This window comes from Pinus tabuliformis, chromosome 2_2, assembly GCF_031772625.1.
Source record: "Pinus tabuliformis cultivar Carrire ecotype Pingquan chromosome 2_2, CPIR1, whole genome shotgun sequence".
NCBI classification, from domain to species: Eukaryota; Viridiplantae; Streptophyta; class Pinopsida; order Pinales; family Pinaceae; genus Pinus; species Pinus tabuliformis.
Window position 1 is genome coordinate 191988411 of NC_142300.1, and position 26161 is coordinate 192014571.

At 36.6% G+C, this 26161-nt stretch overlaps 1 protein-coding gene across 1 annotated transcript in view; it reads right to left on the minus strand.

Annotated features, from left to right (window-relative positions):
• Window positions 1-24422: 24422 nt before the first annotated feature.
• LOC149192043 (uncharacterized) overlaps window positions 24423-26161 on the minus strand; it is a 60893-nt gene continuing 59154 nt past the window's right edge. Inside the window, exons 2-3 of the mRNA XM_089404463.1 lie at window positions 24835-24906; window positions 24423-24660 (exon numbers count right to left, since the gene is read on the minus strand). Coding sequence (XP_089260589.1) covers window positions 24658-24660; window positions 24835-24906 — 75 coding nt within the window. The 3' untranslated portion in view covers window positions 24423-24657. The remainder of the gene's footprint in view (window positions 24661-24834; window positions 24907-26161) is intronic.

Genomic DNA, 26161 nt, shown 5'->3' on the forward strand with positions numbered 1-26161 from the left:
TAGCTCATGATTTCTTGACTTTATGGGTGAATAGATCATTGTTGTATCCAGTTATGTGCTTTGTTGTACTTCCTTTGCTTTGTTTCGGGTTGATTACTCATTAGGAGAAGGAAGCAGAAGCTGGAGCAGCGCAACGGAACTCCATCGACCACCCGTTGAGGTAGGCCTCTAACTTGAACTATTTAAGGAGAATTGTTGTTGATTTGTCCTTGTTTGTAACTAGACCCACTCTAGGGCTAGAGGGGTTGCCTCTGTCCGCAGAGGGAACACTTTCCTGCATCACAGGGGCATTGATTATATGGCCTGTAACCCTCGCTCGGCCGGGGGGCATGGGTATATCATCAGTGCCGTTGATTATTTTACAAAATGGGCTGAGACGATGCCTACATTCTCTAGGACGATCACACAGCAGCGCAATGGGATAAGCCCCGAGATGGGCTTTACTTGAAAAAGTACTATGCGTGAATTCCATGCACTTTGGTTTGTACATATGTGTGTTTTAGAAGGTGTGTTGTGTGTGTGTTTTCATGTTTTTGGCTTGGTGTGAAGGCGTGATTGCAGCTTATTGTGTCTTTTGCTTCTCGTACAGATGTCTGGTGCACCTTACGTTGGTTTCGCCAATGGTGCCTACCGCAGTACCCGCAACTTGTCCTCTGCGGCGTGGGCGATCTACGATCCTCACAGTGAGTTGATAGACCTACAAGGTGTTTGTTTAGGTTGCACCACAAACAATATTGTTGAATATAGTGTTGTGATTGAGTTACTGGCCGAGGCGATTAATCTCGGTATTCGTACATTGGTTGTGAACCTGGACTCTTAGCTTGTCGTCCACCAGCTCAATGGGTGATATTCCGTCAGAGACCATCGGATTTTAAGGTTGTATTTACGTGTTAAATTATTAGAAAGGAATTTTGATTTCAATATTCCACGACAACTAAACACGTTAACTGATGCATTGGCTACTCATGTATTAGACAGACATTTGCGTAACATGTAATCAAAACATCACACCAGAAAGCATGTAAAGCACAATAATAGACCATAAGAATATGTATATATATATATCGTGTGGCGCACCGAGGCGCTCAAAAATAAGTGTACATGTCCAAATAGAGTGTGTGTTCTCCGTACATCTGAGACACATGTCTCTCAAAAATCACCAGCAAGAAATAAAAACCTAGGTGTCTACTGCGGTGGGTTGTGCTCCCTATAGTACATCGTCGCTCGTGTCACCCGCCTCAACAGGTGGTGCATCCTGGGTTCCACTCCTACTGTGTGGATCTGGGACGCTCTGGGGACCTCCTCGATCCCCATGTAATCTGGAATCCCTACTAACAGGCCCTCAAGGTTCTGGATCATTGTCTCCATCGTATCATCAACTGGAGGGGCCAAGGCTAGTGCTGCAATGCCCTACGCATCCCTCCGCGCCTCTGGAGCCAGCCCAACGGGTCTCACTGGTCCTACATCTGCATACCATAGCGTTCATCATTAGGACATGTACATGAAAAAATCAAAAAACATCATAAAAATAAAAATGCAAAAAATGTATGATCATGTGTCTTACCACCGTCATCTCACTGCTCTCCAGCGGGCAGCTGCATGTCAGGATCGTCGCGGAAGTCCATGCCTATGTATGTCCAATCCTCCACGAAGATCGTCTGTCGCTCCAGCCACTCTCGCAACAATGTCCCCCACGACACCGGTCGTCCGCCACCTCCTCGTGGCATGACGTGATCCCATCGTGTGGCCTGTGTCTCACATGGTCTGGGTAAATCCAAATCCATGTTTTGTAACTGCAGTGCCGGCACCTGCTCCAGCATGAGCGGGACTAAGATGGATCCATAACCAAACTGTTTCATCTCTCCTCGACGGCAGTTGGTGAGTTGCCTCTTTATGTTCGTCGTCACCATATTTGCCCAGCTAAACATGGTGGGATTGAGACACTCAAAAGCCAGCCGGAGTTGGGTCTTCGAAGCCTCATGTTGGGCTTGGGAGCCCGCTACCCGTGTCACCATGAAAAGCATAGCACGAAGGACTACATCATCCACTGTTGGAATCGCCACCTTCCCACTCCTTGTCTTGGGTGCCCATGGGCACACTTGAGCCATCAACATCTCTAAGGAATCACCCTCGGGTCGCTGCCTCTCCAGAATGGGCCTCTCACCTCGACGGGACAGCCCGGTCAAAAAATATATGTCTGTAGCGTCAAACTCGATATCTCAGCCTCAGATGATGAATTTCCCATCTGTGGGATTCCAGGCCCTAATCAGTAGCTCCAGAAAATCAGGTTGTGATCGGAGATGCAGAGTTAGGAAGAATTTGAGCAATCCACATGCCCGTAATGCGTTTCGGCACCCCACATCAGCAAAAGCTTCTATATCATTGTTATCATGTGTGCGTTCTTGCGAGAGAATGCCATTATACCCTGCAGGACGAGAAAAGTTGGATTAGCAATTCATTTGGAAATTTCAACGCGGAATTTGCATAAAAACGTATGTTTGCGTCGCCATGGCGCGAGGTTGCTAGTTCAAACTTTTCGCGGTCATCGCGGAAGTACACCACTTTTCCGCAATGATCGGAGCACACCTTGTGTAAATTTTTTTTGCCATCGTGGACCCGATAGGGTATACCCACGATGACCGAGCGGCAAAGCCCGGTTTGAAAATCCGCCTAAACTGGCACATGGAACGGTCAAAACGCATGAAAAGAGTATTAAATTGAAGCGCAAGGCAACGTGTGTCTACCTGGAACAAGTTTCAGGATCAATGATGCACGAACGAGGCCGAATTCAGCTCGCCAACTTCAGTGCTCCAAGTTGCTCCACGGTGAATTGAACAGTACTTTGGTAAAAATGAATGAGTTAATCCCTTTTTATAGTAATTTTTGCAAATTTAAAAATTATGTTTTATAAATGTGGGTTTTTCTCATTGTTTTGCCACATGGATAGTCAAATTATGGTTTTTTAACTATAACTATGTATATTGTTCATATTATCTCGAATGAGTTTACGTGTGACGTGTTTTGGTGCAGAGCTTTAGGCAGTGGAATTATGACAGTTTCATAAACACTTGATCCATGAAGTCGTCTTTAAACTCTTTTCCGGCTTGAAAAATGCAAAGATGGCCGAGTTTTCCTCTTGGCTCGTTAAAAGAAATGAGAGGTCGTTGCCTTTAAGCCCTTTTCCGACCGTTTAAACACAAAAAGATTGTCGGGTTTTTATCGCTTCAAGCTCGTTACCGGTTACGAAACGACGTGCTTCCGACCGCTTTTCTACTTTTTTGGGTCGAAGTCACTACCTAAGAAAAGTACTCCTCGATCGTAATGTCAGGCGGTTCTTTCGAGTATTGTTTTATACTTTTTCGGGTCGAATTCACTGCCTAAGAAAAGTACTCCTTGATGGTAATGGTCGGGCGGTTCTTTCGAGTATTGTTTTATACTTTTTCGGGCTCGAGAGACACAACTCTACGAAAAAAGACCCCCTTGGAGTTTTCTTTTCCGTGTCTTTTTCAAACTCTCTAAATATGAAAAAGACTCTGAGTTCTACCTATGTTGGACTTGTTAATCCCTGACGACATTGGACTCGTCACCATGATGAGACTCGAGCTTCCCCTTCCTAGGGCTCGTTAAATCATTACTAGGTTGGACTCAACAACAGGTTTATCATTGATTGTCTATGGCAGCTAGTCACTCTTAAACATCGACACTTTTGCTTCTTGTCGGGTTGGGACATCCATACATCGTCATTTGGCCTTCCGCGGGTTTGGGTTATCATTCTAGCCTCATTCCATTCGATTCATGCTGTCTCCTTCGAGCCTCTGATCCCTTGGTGCCTGAATGCTGCCACCCCCCTCCGGAGTCGTGTCGCCGACATGTTCAAGAGTATAATCCTTCTGCAGTTTACACCCTCGTCTTCTCCTCTGATTCTTTGTTTCTCCATCTACCACTTGTTCCTTATCTCATGTCGTTGATGGGGGAAACATTATGGCCCTCCTGCGACGGGTCGTCTCCTGTCGACTTCAGCTCATTATCCAGGAGATTGACCTAGAGATCCCCTTTGGTACCTTAGAGCTTGCATGCCTCAATGGCAAGTTCTTCGCACCTGACGGTCGACTTTCATCATTGGTCGTCAATTGGGTGATTCCACGAGTGTTCGACTTCAACTCCTTCTTCACACTTCATGGATTGTGCTAGACAGTACCTTGAGAACCATTAGCATTATTGGTGGTTTCTCTCGCGCTTGTTAACGGTTTTCATCATTGACCGGTAATCACGCGACTTTCTATCATACTCGACCTCAGCACATCTATTCGCATGTTAGGATTTGTACTATGATCAGATGGGTTCAAGACCCCGAACTCAGATTACACATGTTCGGGCTGTGTGGATTGGTTTATGATTACATGACTCATTGATGGATGGATGCGACCATGCCTGAGTCTTCATGGATGGCTGCGACCATACCTTTATCATCATCATGGTCTTGTTAGCTGGATGGCTGCATCCATACCACAGACCTATTTTGTATGTCTTTTGGATGGCTGTGCCCATGCCTAAACTACATGTACTTCATTATCAGAGATATCAGTTGTACTTGCGTGCAGGTTCTTCCAGATGGTGTTCCAGCTCAGTCAGTTTCGTAAAGCATTTCACCCCCCTCTCTCTCGGGCTTCATACTTTAGGTGGCATCTGTTACAAAGTAATTTGTCACTGTCTTCACTCCAGTCTTCCTACTGTGTCATATGTCCAAGTTGTACATGCTCATGTTAGAAAAATGCTCTCTGATTTTGCCAAATGACCCACTTTTCCAAAGCTTTCTGTCTCATCCCGTCTGTTGGATAAATAAATGCGCTAAAGGGTGCTCCAAAACAGTCCAGAAGCGCTACCATCGCGGAAACACACCTGATTCCCGCGATGGTCAGATTTCATGTGCCAACGCGACTGTCGCTTGTAATCTTGAGCGATGACCTGACTAGCTACGTTATTCAATAGCGATGTCAGTGCGGAAGGCCAGTTATGTTCCCGCAATGATCCAGATTTGGCAAATTTGTTCCAACAGTCGGCCTTCCAGATGACTCCAGACCTGGTTGTTGGCCTAGTTTATGTCGCCCTCCTTTCTCTAGCGTGGTTGTTCCGTCATTTGTGCTACCTTCCTTGGAGATAAGCTCATCTTCCCACCTTTCATGGAGACTCCTTCTCCTATTTAAACTCCCACCATTGCTATGTGCCACGAGTTTGGAGTTCTTAGTCTTTGGAATGGTTTTCTGATAGTGTTGTTAGTATTTTTGAGTTTGTTAGATAGCTGGTGTGAGTGTGACAAGTATGGGATTATTGATAGCTTGAGGAAGGTTGTGAAGTGCCTTTAATCTTGTGTAAAACTTGTGAGGGAGAGAGACTTATATGTTTGGAGATCCATCTTCAAGAGTGAATGCTTGAGGAACAAGCTAGCTGGATCCCTCTAAGAGGGTTTGTGATGTCAAGACTTTGGTTGTAAGCTTACTCTTATTTCATAATTAATGCAATCAATGATGTTTTCCTATGTCTTGTATGTGATGTACTTGATAGCTCATGACTTCTTGACTTTGTGAGTAAATATATTATTGTTGTTCCGGTTACGTGCTTTGTTGTATTTCCTTTGCATTGTTTTAGGTTGATTACTCATTAGGAGAAGGAAGCGGAAGCTGGAGCAGCGCAACGAAACTCCATCGACCACCGGTTGGGGTAGGCCTCCAACTATGATTGTTTAAGGAAAGCTATTGTTGATCTGTCCTTGTTTATGACTAGACCCACTCTAGGGCTAGAGGGGTTGCCTCTATCCGCAGAGGGAACACTTTCCTGCAGAACAAGGGGGCCTCTCTGCCCCGGGCGGGCACGCCCACGGCTGGGCGAGCGCACACGGCCTACCTGTGCCGCTCGATGCACAGCAGCGTGTTTCTTGTCGTCATGTCGCGGATGGGCGCACCCACCCCCACGGCCTAGCTCGCCCAGGGGTGAGGTTGATTCTGAGAATCGACCTCACCCCTGAGCGAGCTGGACCGTGGGGATGGGTGTCTCCGGCGGGCGTGCCTGGCCATGGGTGTGACCACCCTGGGAAAAATGCAAAACGGCCCCCTAGCAGGCCAGAGGGGAAATTCTGGGAATTGGCCCCCTGGCAGGCCAAAGGGGCAATGGGCCTTTATGCATCGAGTGGCATGCCCACGACTAGGCGTGACCGCCCACAAGCACGACACGACACTAAGGCATAGTGGCCCCATAGCAGGAAAGGGGTCGATTCTAAGAATCGACCCTTTGGTAGGGAGGGGGTCGATTCTGATGGGGGTCGATGTGCATGTTTTTGGTTTTTTTCGTTTTTAGATTTGGTTCGTTTTGTTTGTTTACATAAGCTATTGGTTTTTTTGTAATTTATTGATTTATATATATGTATATATTTTTAGCAGGAAAATGGCATCAAGGAATATTTTTGTGAATATTTATGGACTAAAGACTGCTAAAACTAGAGGTGGATCCCCAATAAATATTGTTGAATGAACCAAACCTGAACTAATAGCTACAAATCTAGCAAGTGCCTCAAAGGATAAGAAGTTGATTTCTTACTAGAAGAAATCACAAGAAGTGAAACATACAGAACATATATGGTTTGTGAAAGATAGAGAAGGCGAACAACATCTGCAAATATATCTATATGTTGATATCCCTAACGATGGTGGAAGTTATGAGGTGCTGGAAAAAATACTAGACATGTATTTGATACCAGATACTGAAGTTGTTTATGTACTTACAAAACTGCCTAAGTCACATGACAAGGTGAGATATCAGTTTGCATTATCAATGTATGACACGAGAGATGATTCTACAAAGATGTGTAAACAAATCAAAAATGAGATTACACAAGATATTGTAAGTATTATTATTTATATTTATGTGTTTTGTGTTATTGCAACTAAATCATTATATCTTTTACAACTTAGTTTTTGTTGACATACGATATTTTTGGTTGACAGAATTTTAATGAAAATCTTTGAATTATGTTGGGAGACATTTATTTTACAGAGCAATACATTATGAATGTTGTCGGCAGTTTCTACTCAGAGTCAAAAGAAGATATGGCAAGCAAGTAAAAAAAAGTAATTCATAATGCTACATCCAAGGCATCAGCAAAGAATGCCTATAGTGGAAAATCTAGCAAAGCTAGACATGCTACTTTTGAAGAGGAGGAAGTTGAAACTAAAGCTGAAAAATATGTTGGCGTTACTGGGGATGATATTAGAAACGATGTTAGAAAATAGAAAAGTCATAAAAGTTTAAAAGATAAAATGCCCAAGAATGTCTCTGCTCTAGTTGATGATAAGGATGTTACTTATCTACAAGAAAAGATGAGGAAAAAAATAAAAGTTGATCATTCTCAAAAATCAAGGCCAGCAGTGGAAATCCTAATGAAAATTCAAAAGAAAGCAAAGAAATCTTTACACCATGAGCTAATTTAGAGGATGACATTATTAAAACAAAACAAAATTTCATTCGACATCACTTGATAAAGACAAACTTAATTGAGGGTGGTCGTACATTTCAGCTTAATGTCATACAAATATATAAGCCAAGTGAATGACAATTTAAATATCAAATTAAAAAGCCACACCACCTGCATGTTCACAACTTGAAGACATTGACGAAGTACAATCCATATGCTCATGTGGTTGATTATGTGTTTCATGTTGATCCAATTCAAGTTCCTAATAGAGAAACATTTGATAAGTCAAAATGTTTTGAATACAATTATTATGTGCTTAGGGGGAACCATTCTGTAGAAACTCAAAGGCAATTGATGAAGGAATGTTCCAATAACACACGTTTTAAACAATTAAATGTATCATTTATGTTGGTTTATCAGATACAGAAGCAAAGTTATTGGCACGGAATCATAATATATATAATGAGTATCGGTTGTCTATGACTTTCATCCAAAGGGTTAGATTTATTCATAATGAATTTGAAGAAAAATGTGGTGGAGATAAGAGAAAGGTTAGTCTAGCATTTCGGAAAGAATGTTGTATGGAAATAGGGTATCAAATTGAGGAAAAAATCAATTCAAAAGGTGGCAAAGTACATTGTGATATATTAAGAGGTATTTATAACATTTTCCAGTTAGCATTTAGAACTGAAGAGATATGAGAATTGATTAATGAGATTTTTAGCATGTGGAGAACATTGGCATTAAAAACCAGAAGGTCAAAAAGTCTAAATCATTGATATGTAGCAGTAGTAAATCAGGTCTTGAAATGAAGTTGCTTCCATAAGATATGACTATCACACCTTGGAGAGCATTGCAAGGAGTGCAGGATGAAAAACTTCTCAAAACAATATTATCTCGTGTGAAGTCAGGGGAATTATCATTGGACAAAATGTGTGAGGAATTTCAAAAGTAAGTTTCTTGAATTGTTTTTACTTATTTCTATATTATAATTTTGTTTTAAATATAACATATTGTTGTTAGTGGTATTTGTTATACATATCATTATATTAACTTTTTTTCTATTCAGTCACAAAGTCGCATGAAAATACAAGAAGAAATGGTTAAATTGTTGAATGAAAATAGTTGGGATGATGTTGTATGCAACTACCCAAATTCAAGTTCTACATCAACACTAAAAGATTTTTATCTTGCATTTAAAAATGTGCATTGATTTATACATTCATTTTTATTCATCTGTATACTATTTTTATTTTATAACTTATACATATTTTTGTTTATTTTATTAAAGATGAAAAATGATGCAAAAGGAGCACCATATAGTTTAGAAGCTTTATTGAAAAAATTAAGATCGAATGACTGAGAAAGCAATGTCTTAGTAATGTTGAACTTGATCCAACTCTTACTCATTTCATTTGAAATGGGCTTGACATTATTCAATATCAAATAATACAAAGTGATTGTGAAGACATTGCTAAACTCATACTTAAAAAGATTATTCCCTAGCTATCGCAGATATTCTCCATGGTTTCAATATCTCAAACATTGACTATGATAGTGATATTTATACTTATCAAGCTTTTAGTAAAGTAGTTAGGGGATTTGTAGAAGTCACATCATCACCATTATGGAGATTTGTGATATTTCATTCACACATACAATTGGCAATGTTATTGACAATGTTCAAGGGGAAAGCAAACTCAAGGATGCAGTTTACATGGTAAGATGTTGAAATTGTATGTTTGATTAATGTTAAAAAAATTCATTTATGTACAAGTTAATTGAACTTTTACTATTTCATGTTACAGGGAAAAGTCAAATCTTATTAACCGTGAAAATCAACCGATTATAAGTGATTGTGAATTCATCCATGTTGAAATTTGAATAAAAAATGATAAATGTAAGTCTATGCTTCTTAATCAGGTAGATGGAAAGAGTCATAGCCAAGTACTGGTTTATGATGTTGTTGTAAAAAACTAACATATGAAGATAAAGAAGCAAAATGAAACATAACTCAAATTTATCAAAAACCACAGTCATTGATTAACTATCTTATAGACTTATGCTCAAATGAAGAAGATTGGGTTTTGGATTTATTCTCAGGCTCAGGTAAGATTTATTATATAAAATTGAATTTCAATATCTTCTTTTTTAATTTATATGTGATTATACTAATGTACTTCATTATTTCTTTTGTGCTTGATAATTAGGTACAACACCAGCATGTTGCTGAAGAAATTGCATTGCCATTGAAAAAGACCCAGTTCAATGCAAATTTATTCAGCAAAAAATTAATGCTCTTCAATTTCTTCCAGATGCAATGCTAGAAATTGGGTTGAGTAAAGGGGATTTTAATGAATCACGTGTGGCAAAAAAGGCACAAGAACCTCAACCACCATTAGATGGAATGATTGGAATGCATACATTGGAAGATTCACAAACATCAAAGATCCATCAGAAGAGAAAAATGAGCAAACTGACACAGAAAATATTTTGGAAGAAGACAATGATGAAACTCTAAAAGAGGAAGAGTATGGATTACATGATATTATTGATTAAATTTAAGTTATGCTTGGAAATCAAGCTCATTTTTTGTAGCTATTAATTAGTTATACTTGCAACGTTTTGACTTTGACATTTTATGAGAAGAATAAGTATTCAATTAATGTTTTTATATGTTCAATATTTGTATTATGTGATTTTCACTTTAATTTTTATGTGAATCGTTATTTTTTGAAGAAAAAAACCTATGATTATTATTATATTTTGACATGAAATTTAAAAAAAAACCAACAACAACTACTATTATTTAACCATTTTAGTTAAATTTTTCCTATAAAAATTGTGATTTTGACATGTCATTTCTAGCAAAAAATTATCAAAATGTGTAATTATTTTGTTATATTTATGTTCAAAATGTTTATTTTTATGTCAATTGTTAAAATTTATTGTTTTTTAGACACAATTATCTGATGTGCATTGAAAAATTAATTAACGATATATAAATATGTAGAATATCGAAACTTTAAAATATCGGCATTTTTCTTTAATTATGTAAAAAAATAAAGATCTCACTACAAAAACAAAAACAAAAAATATGAAGAAAAAGACTACTTCAAAAATTGTTAAATTTAGAAAACCAATTCAATCTCTCAAAAACCACTCCACAGAAACCTGCAATCCAAAATTGTTGCCCTGTACGGAGGGGATATATGGAAGGAGATACGAAATCTCGAAAAAACAAGGGTCAAAATACAGAGAAAGGAATCAGATAACTCTTTTTCCTCTTCTCTGTATATCAAGTCCTGATGATGAGTCTTGCTCTAGACTCGAAACGTCGACAAAAAAGAAAAAGATGAACACTGTGGATTATCCGAATTCAATCTCTCAAAAACCACCCCACAGAAACCTGCAATCCAAAATTGTTGCCCTGTACGGAGGGGATATATGGAAAGAGATACGAAATCTCGAAAAAACAAGGGTCAAAATACAGAGAAAGGAATCAGATAACTCTTTTTCCTCTTCTCTGTATATCAAGTCCTGATGATGAGTCTTGCTCTAGACTCGAAACGTCGACAAAAAAGAAAAAGATGAACACTGTGGATTATCCGAATTCAATCTCTCAAAAACCACTCCACAGAAACCTGCAATCCAAAATTGTTGCCCTGTACGGAGGGGATATATGGAAAGAGATACGAAATCTCGAAAAAACAAGGGTCAAAATACAGAGAAAGGAATCAGATAACTCTTTTTCCTCTTCTCTGTATATCAAGTCCTGATGATGAGTCTTGCTCTAGACTCGAAACGTCGACAAAAAAGAAAAAGATGAACACTGTGGATTATCCGAATTCAATCTCTCAAAAACCACTCCACAGAAACCTGCAATCCAAAATTGTTGCCCTGTACGGAGGGGATATATGGAAAGAGATACGAAATCTCGAAAAAACAAGGGTCAAAATACAGAGAAAGGAATCAGATAACTCTTTTTCCTCTTCTCTGTATATCAAGTCCTGATGATGAGTCTTGCTCTAGACTCGAAACGTCGACAAAAAAGAAAAAGATGAACACTGTGGATTATCCGAATTCAATCTCTCAAAAACCACTCCACAGAAACCTGCAATCCAAAATTGTTGCCCTGTACGGAGGGGATATATGGAAAGAGATACGAAATCTCGAAAAAACAAGGGTCAAAATACAGAGAAATGAATCAGATAACTCTTTTTCCTCTTCTCTGTATATCAAGTCCTGATGATGAGTCTTGCTCTAGACTCGAAACGTCGACAAAAAAGAAAAAGATGAACACTGTGGATTATCCGAATTCAATCTCTCAAAAACCACTCCACAGAAACCTGCAATCCAAAATTGTTGCCCTGTACGGAGGGGATATATGGAAAGAGATACGAAATCTCGAAAAAACAAGGGTCAAAATACAGAGAAAGGAATCAGATAACTCTTTTTCCTCTTCTCTGTATATCAAGTCCTGATGATGAGTCTTGCTCTAGACTCGAAACGTCGACAAAAAAGAAAAAGATGAACACTGTGGATTATCCGAATTCAATCTCTCAAAAACCACTCCACAGAAACCTGCAATCCAAAATTAGAAAATAATTATTCACATTTAATACATTAGAAAATTTAAAGTCCAAAAATAAATCTTCTAAAAAAAGGGTTTGATGCAGCATCACCACTTTTTAAAATCAACCCGCAAATCACTGACATTCTAAAAAATAATGTACATAAAAAATTTAAAGTGCCAAAAACTATATTTCTTATATATATATATATATATATATAAATCAGTGCTTTTCAGAATCGGTTGATTTTTTTGCTACCTCAAAAAAACGGGTAATCATATTAGTTCCTGTTTCGAAGTTTACGTTGTTTTTCGTTAACGCAACAATACAAGCACTACTACAGAATTTTATGATCAACCACAAGATGACATCCTACCACCCATAGCCTAATGGCGCAATTGAGCCATTCAGCAAAACACTTCATAAAGATTTGATTAAAATTTGTGGAATCGACGAAGTCAATTGGAACAACAAAGTACTAGTAATTATATGGGATTATAAAACAACTTACAAAAGATCGACCACTCATACCCCTTTCAAGTTAGTCTATGGGCAGGAAGTTATCATCCCCTTGCATTTTACAACAAATGCAGCGAAAGTCTCATGTTGTAAAGTATGATCTCGAAAAAGTTGAAAAAGAACACTGTCACCAACTGCATAAAGTTGAGGAAGACCAACTCCATGCATTGTATCACAAAGAAGTTTAGAAGAAGAAACAAAAAGCATTGCATGATAGAAACATTAAAACAAAAGATTTGGAAGAAGATTTAGCTTTTCTATATGATAGTCGAATCAAAGAGAAGTCAAGAAAACTAGAAATTGCATAGTTAGGCCCCTTTGTGATTAAAGACATTCAACCTTTGGGAGTTGTCCAGTGAAGGACACTAAAAGGAAAATTTTTCGACTCTAGCATCAATGGAGCTTGTCTTTAAAAATACAATCCATGACATTTTTGGCATAGTTGTTGGCAAAACCTCATTAAGGCGCCAATAACCACAAATTAGGCTAAAAATGAATATGTGGCAATTTAACCTCTCGACCCCTCTACATTGTTTCAATTGTCATAATTAATTAAAGAAAAGATAAGTCATAGAATAAATAATAAAGCAATAGTAACCAATTACCATAGCAATAAGTACCAACATTCAACATTCTATAACAAAATCATAAATATGGAACAAACACAAGACTTGTGAACGTTGCTGAATCAAAAAATGCAAAGCCAAGATCGAATTCCAATATGACAAGGAGAGCATCATCATATACTAAGAAAAGAGCAACAACATAAGCATCAACATCGACTTGATAAAATTGACTAGTGGGTGGAGACTTATAGACCTCAGCAAGTCAATTGTAGAAGAAAAACTTGCCTAACTTATCGAGTCAACCAACAAAACACTAACAAAAACCAATGAGGAATACCCTTTTGATGAGTCTGGCGTAATAAGATATGTGTCTATCATAAAGTGATCCCACGCCCCATCATGTCCCTCTCACACACATGTATAAAACACAACTAGGCAACTAATGCTTGGGTTAATGTGCCACATTAATGAACAAAATATGTCAGATAACTTAAACTTAACCTTGTTGTAGTGCTAAAGCTATCATACATCCCTAATCTTCCTAATTTACCAAAATAGATTCATTCCAACTCCAATCTATTAGTGTTTATGCAACGAAGACTTCAAAATGCTAAGGATAAGAGGTCAAGATCAAGAGGCCAAAACACCTATGGACCCACACACCAAGGAGTGATTTGACAAATATACGAACACGGAGCTGGAGGTTCAAATCCACAACATTCGATAGGGAAAGTTGGAAGATATGCCATGGGATACTCCATGGGTCAACTTCAAAAAATGTGCATTAGTCAACAAGAAGTGGAGAGTGGGGTCAACATTCCTCTAGGAGGCCAGAATTCATGATTATTTAGGTGCACCACTAATTTCAGACTTCTGGGGTTTGAAGGAAGAAGCTTCCAAGTTCATTGTTAGAAGATTTCATAAGGGGGTTATGTCGTTCAACCAGCCAATTGAGATAACAGTTGGTCTAATCCAAAAAATTATGAGTTTGCCACATATCAATGATAAAATCCCAAGGACAATCGACTCTACCGCGTGGATCCAAGAGTTTTCATGTGGAACAACTACAAATAATTCTAAAGGTCTTATAATGAACCATATTAAAGACCTACCCATCTAGTGGACCTGCATTATAGTGTCTCTATGACTCACTCTAGCAAGTTTGTCATTGGATGTTAAACTCAATGTGTTGGAAGTGATTAGTCAAATAGTTAAAACAGGGAAGTGATATCATTGGGTTGATCATCTAGTTGACATCATCAATACTAATTGCAAGGAGTGCCAAAACTTAGGTAAGGCAATTAGGTTCCCCTCCTTATTTATTTGGTTAGCTATGGTACAAGTTTCATTGGTTGGGGAGACCTCTCCACTAGAAAGGTGGTTCCATCAATGTAGAACTACAAATGCTTTGCTACAAATTGGTCGAGGAAGACAAATCCCTTCCCGCGAACAGGACTTTTAGGACCTACGTCATAAACCTCAAGAATGTGTCCCATCGTTAGAGAGTAGCTCAGCACATATGTCAATCCTTGCCTTCATCTTCACACATATAATTTATTCTCAACATGACTGGAGTTTGGCATGTCAATAATGATGAAGTGTAGCCGAAGGATCTGGTATACCAGCAAATTGCACTTAACACTTTTGATGAGTTAAGTCGTTAGTCGAATACAATAAATACCTATTCCAAAAGTGGTATTGCAACCTAATGAACTAAAAATATTCCCTCTCACCAACAAAGAGCTAGAAGATGATATGGAAATGGATGACTTCACCAACTTCGTTGCCTACAAAGAATCCAACTTAGAAGTAGTCAACTGAGCCAATCCCAAAACAAGATCAATAGCAAGACTTTGGCATTAACTGAAAAGGTATTGGAATTCATATCTCAGGATGACCACAAGCAAAAGAAGTTTGACAAAATAACATAGCGGGTTCTAGAGAAAATGGCCAAAAAGGGGAATTTGTCTAGGCATCAGACCAAAGAAAAAGAAATAATGATGGAATAATCAATCAGAAATTTGGAGGGATTGGGACATGGGAAGAGAATCTTCATTGATATAATAAAACAAAAAATGATGGAAAAACAAGAAAAGGAAGATCACCAGGCCCAATAAGAGGAAAGCACCAATTGAACTACTCTAGTAGTCAACACAAGTAAACTGCAAAGAGTAAAGAATCGAAGGGAAAAATAGTTGAAACCTGCACATATCAACTTCACTTAGGACTTTTCACTCCCTTATGCAACCAAAATTGCCGAAGAAAAGCATACAAATCAAAGAAACAAAATGGAGATCGGCTCTCCTCAAAACATACTTAGTCGGGTATTCTAATTGATAATAATTAGAAAGAAAATGTCAACATTGGGCTAAAGCAGCAACCAATGCAGTTGGTACAGCAACAACAGAGTATAGTGCAGCCACAACCGATTGTACCAAATTAACAAGAAGGGCAACCACATCTACACTACAACAACAAAAAACAGCAAATGATTGAGCCTCAACAATTACAAAACATTACTTAGTCAACCCAATACCGGAAAAAGGATAAGGAGAAACAACCATAAAAATCATCCAAAAGAAAAGATAAGGCTAAGCTACAAAGTAAGAAATACAAGAAGTTTAAGGCATTCACTATGTCTACACAAACAAAGTCAACTTTTATCCCTATAACATCATTCGACCTAGCCCAAGTATCTGATAGTCAAATGCTTTTAAAAAATTGAGATTTCCCAAGAGGCATATATTACATGGAAGAAACCAATGGAAACAATAAATTAGTATCAAATCCAAAAGGATAAAGAAGAGGTAGTATTGAAGTAATGTGTGATCTCGCACGTTAAAAGTTTCAAAATCATGCCTCTAAAGTGGGGAAGGATAGACTAGAAGCCATGCAACAACTTTTATAGTAACTAGTCAACCTCAACATAAACATGAAGGCAGAAGTGACATATACAAAGCAAAAGAAATAAAGTCGATGAAGTTTCCTCCATGTTGGAAATCATAAAGGTAGAAAGATTTTCTTAACTTGATAATTACTTGCGATCTTTAATTATCTTCTTATAGCTCTTCTTTGATTTCTTTGTCTTTTTATCATCAAGCAACTACCAAAAATAAAACATGAAGATCAATGACACAAGAAGTAGGATCTCAGCCAAGGAAAAACCCCTCTACAAGGGGAAAAACCAAAAATATCTTATCTTTTTTAAGAACCAAATGAAATGAGACAACCAAGACATTTTGACCAAGGCCGAGACTTTCCTCCATTCACCAAGTCAACGTGCTAGGATGACAAGTCAAACTTTAGTCAAATATTTTATAGTCAACATCAATTTTCTCTTCAACATGAGTCAACAAGGGTCTCAACCCTCTATGCAACCTTAAAGCTCGATCTGCACCTTCGGCCCTGCAATTAGTAGTCTCCTTCGAACATGTGGCAAGAAAATAGAGAATCTCGGCTCCTAAAGGTTCCTTCCTCCTTTGCTATGATATTTCTTTCTTTGTAATGATAAGAATCTCTCTTTAGACTTCTTCGCACTCCAAAGAGGAATTTTCCTCATTTGGAATTATAATATGAAATTTGTAAGCAACATTAGATCATGTTTCCACCATGACCTCAATACTAAACAACTAGCCTACATACGTGTTGACTACATGCAACCAAGTCAACATACAACAATTATTGGTTAAATACTTAACTGACAAATGAGGTTCGACATTGGAAGGCATAGTGACAGTGGCACTTGACACAAATAGAACAAGAGAAGAGCCTTGAAGGAAATGTTTGAGGGAAGGCGAGAAAGCACAGCTCAAGGAGCTCACTCTGATCAATTCAATTATTTGACTTAGATGAATTCACTGGAAGCACAGGTGCATTATTCACTCAAAGAGTAGAACACATTCAATCAGAATTTGTGGAGGCTAGCTTTGACAATTCATAAGATGGTATTTAAAGAAACAAACCTTGCCTTCCTTCCAAGAGAATTCACATCCCCAATATAAATATCATTGTTTTTTGCTAAGAGTTTTTTTATTATGCTCCACAATCACAACCTAGTCAATGGGCTTTAACATAGGTAGAATTTGAAGAATCCAATTGGTTGTCTGCAAAACAAGAAAGAAGAGGGATCAAACATATGGATAAAGATGTTCCTTTTCACACTTGGACAGAAGATCAACAACCATAGATAGTCAATTAGCCAGCGACTACTACACCAACATGAGCTCCAATAGATAAAATAACAGTCTCAACAACAACACCTCCATGAGCAACATCCAACAACCACACCTTGTTATTTTGTTCAAAATTTTGTAAATGTTAAAGTTCCCTTTCTTTGGGACAAAAAAGGAACGAAGGGTGGGGGAGAAGTTGGAGGGGATATTCAATATAGTTGACTACATCTAACTACTCCAAATAGTCGACTAGAATTTCTAGTTGAATCAAGATGTAAGTCGAGTCGATCGAATGAGAAAGTTTAGACAGTTAATTTGTTGTAACAATCAAGAATCTAGTATTAATATGTATGTATCAAATGAGAATACAAGGATTGATTGTTGTGGATTCATAAATGGTGTTTTTGTTGGTCTACCACTACTTATTATCTTTCTATTTTCTCTTCTACATGTATTGCATGTATATCTTTATATAGTATTTACTTGGTGTATGGATTTGCTAGTAACTTTTGTATACAATTCAGAAGATTACAACAAGACATTTCTCAACAGTGAGATTATATGTTGAACATGCTATACATAGATGACAAGAAATAACAATCCACAAGTATATCAACTTTGTAACCATAAAAAGGGAAACTCAACAATGGATTTTTCCCTTAAATTTAGAGCAATTTGATCATGTTAGAGTAGTATGATTCTTACTAGTGTGATTGTCTAAAGTGGAAGCATCTAAAGGCATAAAATCACAATGAAATCAACAATTTTAGTTGTTGAAATACCAGCCTAGATCCATCTTAACTTCGAATCTATCAAGTGTCGAGAGGGATCAAATTTGTGGTGGTGCAAACCTCCTTTTTTAGCACAAAATATGAGGAAAGGTTTGCACCTCGAAAGATTTGGTCTCTCAGCACTTGATAGATCTAGAGTTTAGATGGTTCTAGGCTAGTTTAACATATATAAGAGCAATAGTTAAAACTGTATACTTAAAGCTCTGTTGCTACATTGTAAAACCCAATAAGCTCCTTCCTTATATTGTAAAACACAATAAGAAAATATACCTTTGCAGGAGCCGAGAATATTAGTTATCCCAACATTTAATTTTATTTTTGATGTTATCATCTGATCACCTAAATGACACTCAATACAATTGTATCTTAACTAAGTAGTTATAAACATTTGAAAGACATTCTAATGATTTTCATGTGGGGGTTAAAACCAATAGTTGACATAATCTAAATTGAGCAGCTCCAATAAATTTTAATGCGGACAAAAATAAACAAAATGTAAGATTGCATGCACCAGCTTTTATTTTTTCACGTTCACATTTCTCTTCACACTCAAGACTAAAATTTCAAACATATAAAATAAAATGAATAACATAAAAAACGACGTGGAAAAATCTAATCTTTGCAGGGTATGTAACTAAATCAATAGGGCTATTTTTCTCAAGTTTTGTTGGAGATATGAAAATTAAATGTACCTTATTAAGTGGTTTCCTTTGCCAAATCGGATATGAAAATTGCTTAATGTTTTAATATTTGTGGTGGAAATTGGGATTTATTTTGATCTAGCTAAAAGCTTTTGTTGCAATGAATGTCTCACTTTAACGAAGAATATCTTTAAATAAGCTACATTAAAGAAGAATAACATGAGCAAAACCATGGGTTGTGAAAACCTGGAGCCCAAAACCCTCCATCCATAAATTTACTATTTTATCTCAATTTTATTTTAATTATTAATTATTATTTTTTTAATTTTTAAAATTGTATTTAAATTTCAATTTTTTAATGTAATTTGATCGAAGAATACCATGGACAAAACCATGGGTTGTAAAACTTGGAGCCCAAAAACCTCCATCCATAAATTTACTATTTTATCTCAATTTTATTTTAATTTTAATTTTTTAGAAATTTATTTTAATTTTATTTTTTTATGTAATTCGACACTTAGAGAAAAATGCCATGGGAAAAACCCATGCCCATGGATTATGAAAAGCTAGAGCATTGGGAAATTTTCTATTTTATCTCAATTTTATTTTAACTATTTATTATTAGTTTTTTTATTTTAGTTTATTCTATTTTTTAATTTTACTTTAAATTTTTTTTTAATGTAATTTGACCAAGTTGAAATGTTTACATAACATATATATACTTATAAGTCATATTTAAAATATTATTCGTATATTTAACCCCTACACACCTAACATCTAACACATACACACCTAACATCTAACGCCTACACATCCCCCCATACCTGGTTGTAGAGCGTCTCTTGGTGCAAAGAATGACATATGCAAGAAAAAACTAGATACTAACTAATCCTTAGAAATGTGGCATGTACTATATACAACATATTGGGTGTGTTGTCCCAAATCATCATGATCCATTGCTTATATAAAATTTGACTTTTTGTTTAACACGTGAATTGGCGAGACCAAACACTAAATTCTCATTAAGAAGATTCTAGGATTAAAAGGTTTCGTTGATCCACCAAACAATCACCCACATGTATACTTAGGTATGAATAACATTAACAAAAATTCTCTTTTATATTTCATTTTTGGTTAACGTTTTTTTACTTTGAAATTGAATGCTAGATTTCGGACTTTCAACTAATGTCACTCTTGAGGTGATGAATGAACTAGAGTTCACAATCTAAAGGCCTTATAGAAAAGTACAAGTGACAGAGTCCAAATAATTACAAGTTTGTGGCATCATGAAAAGACTCCAAGTCCATCTGCAAGGATATATGCATAGAGTTCTAAGAATGGATATTGTATTGATTGATTTCCCAACCAAGTGAGGCGTATTTTTATCTAGAAAGTGGACAATTGAAGGAGGTAGTATCAAGATGCACTGGTTATATGCAAACATTCTAATGGCAATTGGTTCATAAGATGATATTGTTCAAACAAAGAAAAAAGTTACATAATGTTGAAGATCCAAAGAGGTTGGATAAGGAGCCTTTGTATCCAAAGATATTTGAGCTAGACTTGGGTACATATTTGGTAATGGAAAGGCCCAAGAAACCTATTGCACCACCTAAGCTTATTGGTGTTTGCTTCTCTAAACTAAATTATTAGTGAGAGCATCTTGAAGGGTCTATGGACTATGCACTTTGATCGCACATGATCCAAATCAAGTGCAAGTGTTGGAGTTGTTTCCACATCCCCTTCGGTAACGTTTTCCTATTTTCAATTAGATTGCAATAATTTTGCAAGTTTTAGAAACACTTCTTTCATCTTCCTTCCATCCTTCTAGACTTGACAGCACTTCCATTACTACATACCAAATATTGACAAGGAAACCCTTGGTGTATTACATCTATGGATAATTTTTGCCTCTATATTGATATATCAAATATATTGAACTATGTTTATTCGAACTCTTTGATTTCATGGTTGTTTCCCAAGAGAAACCGTGCACTAGGGTTTGCATTGTCATTATTATGCAGTTGTTTTGAATTTCTCTACCACTCAACGTACATATTATTTTTAATGCATTTGGTTTGAATCGTTCCTTCACTTTGTTATAGTAGAAGCTAGCAACCCCCTAAGATGTAAATACTTAAGCATTAAGAGTCTAGTCTTGTGCAACTCAAAAAAGCCACTCATTGTCACCATAGTAGGTCTCTCTCACTTTTGGTTGGCCAAGTAGAGTTTCCCTAAAAGGTAGGATTGCTAAGGCGATAGAGTGGAGGCACAAGGTAATTTATAAAAAGTGTTAACCTAAGTAAAATATGTGGATGTGGTATATATGGAATAATGAATGATGTTAGAAGGAAAGATGAAAACAAAACCCGAGACCAAGTGCCTAATCACACCTTGGCTAAACGGAAACAATTAAGCAGCAATAGGGGTGGCTACGCACACCAAAAATCAGCCTTGGCTTGTTGATTTTATGGCAAAAACTACTTGGGAAAGCTAAAGGTGCCACACCTAATCATTGCTATGAATGTGAAGTTATGTTAATTTAGCAAAAATTGGGTTTGTACATGCAAGGTTAACAAAACAACAATAGCAATAAGAGGGATAACATCCCTACATTGCTATATCCAAATGACACATAGTTCCCTACAAGGCATTCCTAATATACTACAAGGATCTCCTTCTACAAAAATCAATATATGAAATTAAAGAGCACAATGAAAGCCTCACATAAAATGATAATCACCTCCAATGCACCATAAGGTTCCAAGCATATGATATATAAATAAAGTCCAAGGGGACAACTCCTCAATCCCCAAAGTCCTAAGCATTACAATGGAGAGAAAGCTCCTCTTTATAAAGTGGTTTTTTTCTCTCATACAATAAAATATTATTTTCTACTAAATAACTCCATGACAACTCAAAGAAAAAATATAAAAATGTAGTTAGATCATTGATCAATGGTTGACCATGTCATGACATATGAACACAAGCCTCTCAAAGAGAACTCGCCATCTTCCCAAAATAATACAGAAGTTGCATCAAAGGTCTCCAAGAGAGGGTGTACAACTAAAACAGCATGAGAACTAGGTCAACATGCAAGTTGTCCATACAAAATGTTCCCTCGAAGAATGAATGCGTGTAAAATATAATTAAATAATGTTCAACCTAGGAGGATGTGCTCAAGGGACCACCTAATAAAGCTCATAAGAACACCCTCCAAGGTGCATGAGAGATAAAACAAAACAAAAAATCCTCCAAAGAGAATGCTACATAACCAACCTCAAAAAATAGCAAATGGCCCACGAAATGCTTGTAACCAATCCATGTATGAATCCCAAGACCACCAACTTCATGGATGAATGTGCAAGGTGTCAAGTAGATGGAGTGCTCCACAAAAAATGAAATAGACAAACCCCAAACTAGCAAGTGGGCCATATCTAACAAGACAACCAAGGATCTATGGGTGAATTAGAGTTTTGACACTAATAAAACTCCATGAAATAATAAAATATACACCTCCACGAATCACAAGTGTCTCCACAAGTTTGTCCTCTGAGGATATGACCAAATATAGTAAGATGACCAAGTAAATGCATGCAATGCACCACATGTGGCTCTCTGAATATGCCACACAACTCGTATAAAAACATACATATTCCAAGTCAAATAGGTGAAGGCACTCTCCAATGAAGTTCAAATGGTAAGTGTAGCTGAAATATCCAAGTAATAAAGATGATATAGCACCAAGAAGAAGTGCAGCCTACAAAAGTGTATCATATAATCACCCCAACCACCCAATAAATAATAAAATAGCTTCATGTAAAGTGTGCCCTAGGAAGAAGTGCCAAGGTAGTTAGAAGTTATCAATATCATGTCAAAACCATGTGTTGTTTTCAATACAATTAATTGATCCCACCAAACCATGTGCACAAGTGATAGTGTACCCTAGAAGAATATCCTCTCGAACAAAAAAATAATCATAAATGCCATGGAAACTATTCCCAAGAGAGGAGCACTCCATAATAAAGCCTCAAATAACTTCTAAATAACCCCTCCCAAGTGTGGAAATCACCAAGTTGAGTGGGGCACTCAAGCTATTAACCTCCAAAATAATAAAATAGATTAATTGACCATTAAATAATTAAATCAACATGTGTGCACAAAGATTAATTTTCAAATAAAGCCATAGTCTGACCTCCCAATAATCACCTATTGATTAAAACATGAACATGTGTGCCAATGATGGAGAGTGCACTACAAGTGTTGTACCATGAAAACATGACGTGTCTTCTAGCAAAGTCCACCATAATAACAACGTAATAACAAAATAGTAGCTCCACTTAGGTTTGTACCTAGGGCAGACCACCAAAGAACTATAACATGACAAAACCTCTTCAAGACTTTAGAAAAGACATAATCATCAACGAGGCATGCTTTGTTTTCCAAACTTTGTGTATTCACTGATCTGATTTTCAGCTTATGTTCTCCTAGTGTTTAGTTTCTACGTTGGTTATGCATGTTGATTTGGCATAACATGGCAAGGATTTTTCCAAACTTTGTGTATTTACTGATCTGATTTTCAGCTTATGTCCTCTTATGTCCTCATAGTGTTGAGTAGTTTCAGTGTTGGTTATGCATGTTGATTTGGCATAACATGGCATGGATTTGTTAAATAATTTGATAAATGCATAAAGCCCAACTGAGCATATTTATAGTTGTAATAAATCTATTGCAACAAGTTATTTTCAAATTTGTTTCATGTTGGTTAGTGTGCCCTGAGGGTGGAAATCTTTAATATTATGAAGTACACTTGTTTGGTATTTATTTCTTGTATTGATGTGTATTTGATTGAAAATAAGTGAAGTAAATACTATTGTAATTTCAGAGATTCAGTGATCAGGATGAATTTACAGAAAATAGATTAGGCAAACCTCAAAGTTGAGGTAAAATTTCCGACTCTGCATTAATGTAATGAAGGGAAATATCAACAAAACTTTAGTCAAAATGTTTTGGCTTTAAATATAATATTTTGATTTAAAAACTAATAAAAGAAATGCTCACCTCAAAAGCCAGTTAAAAAACAATGTTGCTGTAAATGATGTCAATAAAACACAAAATAAAAAAAAAATAAAAAATAAAAACAAAAAAAATAACCGCCAACGCTTATAATGCGTTTGTCGTAAAAATCATGTTCTAAAATTAATTTTAAAATATGTCTCAAAACCTATATTTGCTGAAAAACACTTGAATCCCATTCACCTCGTAAATACGGTAGGAGCTTTGTACCCTTAATGGTCACAGACTCCAACATACAAAAATTATCATACCATGTTACAAAAATTTGTAGAGAGGAAAACTGTCCTATGGTATCTTACAAAATATAAATAAATGTGAATATTGTTGAGAGACAAAAAGAACTATGAGAGATTTATTTAGTAGCAGGGAGATCGATAGGAGAAACTTTCGAGACAGATTTAGACATACTAATCTAACTTTAAAACATATCATAATCTGTCCTATTTTTAATAATTTAATTAACTTTCACCTTATTATTTTCACCACCATGGCAGATTACATTTACTTTATCCTAGACTTGAACACTTTACTCCCATTTATTTATTTAAGTTTAACACTGATATGTTCTTCAATCAATCTACATAGATAACAGTAGACAGATATGGCTAAGGGACGCAGTGAAACGCAGAATAATTTTAGTATCTCCATTTAATTTACAGATCATGTTTTAAATTGAGATACGCTGAATTTTACACATCTAAACATGTTTGCATTGGAACTAAGAAATATGTTCCGTCATATACATTCTTGTATAATTCAATGGAAGATTGAATCAAACTATTTTTAGTTAGTTACTTTCTCCAAGAGCCTGCTTAAGGAATTTGGATTTTGAACCAACCTGACTTCAGTATCATTACTGCAAAAAAAATTACAAGCCCGAATAAAGATAAAAATAAATGCTGCCATCTGCAAGTTAAACTAAAAATTACAGAGACTTCCACACAATAATAAGAATATACATGCATGAGAAGGATTCATGCAATAGATGTCATCCATGTCATTGATTAGAAAAAAGGATAAACACACTCACCCCAAGTTCGCATTCCTGTCTAAGAACGGTTTGTTCATTTGTATCCACGACTACTTCACAAGACATGATAGCCTGCAAGGTCATAAAGTTTATAAGTATAAATATTAAATATGTAATTTTCTTTCTCAAATCATGATAAACTGTGGCAATGCAAGCGTCAGTGAGAAACCAAAGCAAATATTGCTTCTCCCAAGCTTCAACGTTACAATAAACTTCCCAACAAAAAATGGTCCTCGTTTTGACAAATGGTTGCTTGAATATAGACCCAGGAAGATTAATAAATGGCGGTTTAGTTGCTTTACAAAAGCCGTAAAACCATGTCAGTCAAAAGTGATCAAATTACGAGATAGCAAAAGATATGTCATAAGAGGAATAATTTGTACATATACTCCGTTGCCGTTGACCTAACAATATTCACGCTATACACAGATAGATATAAAAGGAATTCTAACCTAAGTCACAGGACACGGCATTAGGGGTCACCTGTCCCGTATTTCATGTGTCGAACACAACACGGCACATAAAACGTGTCCTAAATTCAGAACACGTGTTTGGGCAGTGTCGGACACATGCCCTAACGTGTCCTGATTTTAGGACACGTGTCCCATTAAAATCCCAAAGTAAAAAGCATTGCGTCTTGATTTTTTTCATTTTTTTTTGTCAATTTCGTGTCTCTTGTCTCTTCATGAGGCATTACCCAACATGGATCTTAATCAACAAGTGCTAGAGCCAATCACTTTTCATGATGAGTATCATGAGGAGTCATCCTCCACACCAACAAATGCAGCAGAAGATCTTGGATTGGGCATAGCCAATCACTTTTGATGATGAGTCTCTTGAGGAGTCATCCTCCACACCAACAAATGCAGCAGGAGATCTTGGATTGGGCATAGAGGAGGATGGAGCAAAGTCAAATGGCAGTGGTAGTGATAGTGATAGTGACTATGACATGGAAGACGACCTGGACTATTGGTAGAGTCGTGACTACTCTGGAGTCATGACCAGTACCACTGACGAGCTATGATATTCCTATGTATTTTGTATCTACTCTATTTTGTATCTTCAAGTAGCATTCTGTCAGCATCTATGTAATACATTTTGATTTTGATGACTTAATGAAAAATCTGCAATTTATGGTTTTAATATCTAAGTTTTACTTCTAAATTTCTAGTTTTACTTTATCAATCATGATATCTCTAAATTTCTAGTTTCTTATGTGCTTAAACAATTGTTAATAACATGAGCAATGAACATTGAACAGTGAAAATCATTGATGTAGTAAATTAATAAACTAACTAGTTCTAAAATTGTAAAATTGTAAATACTA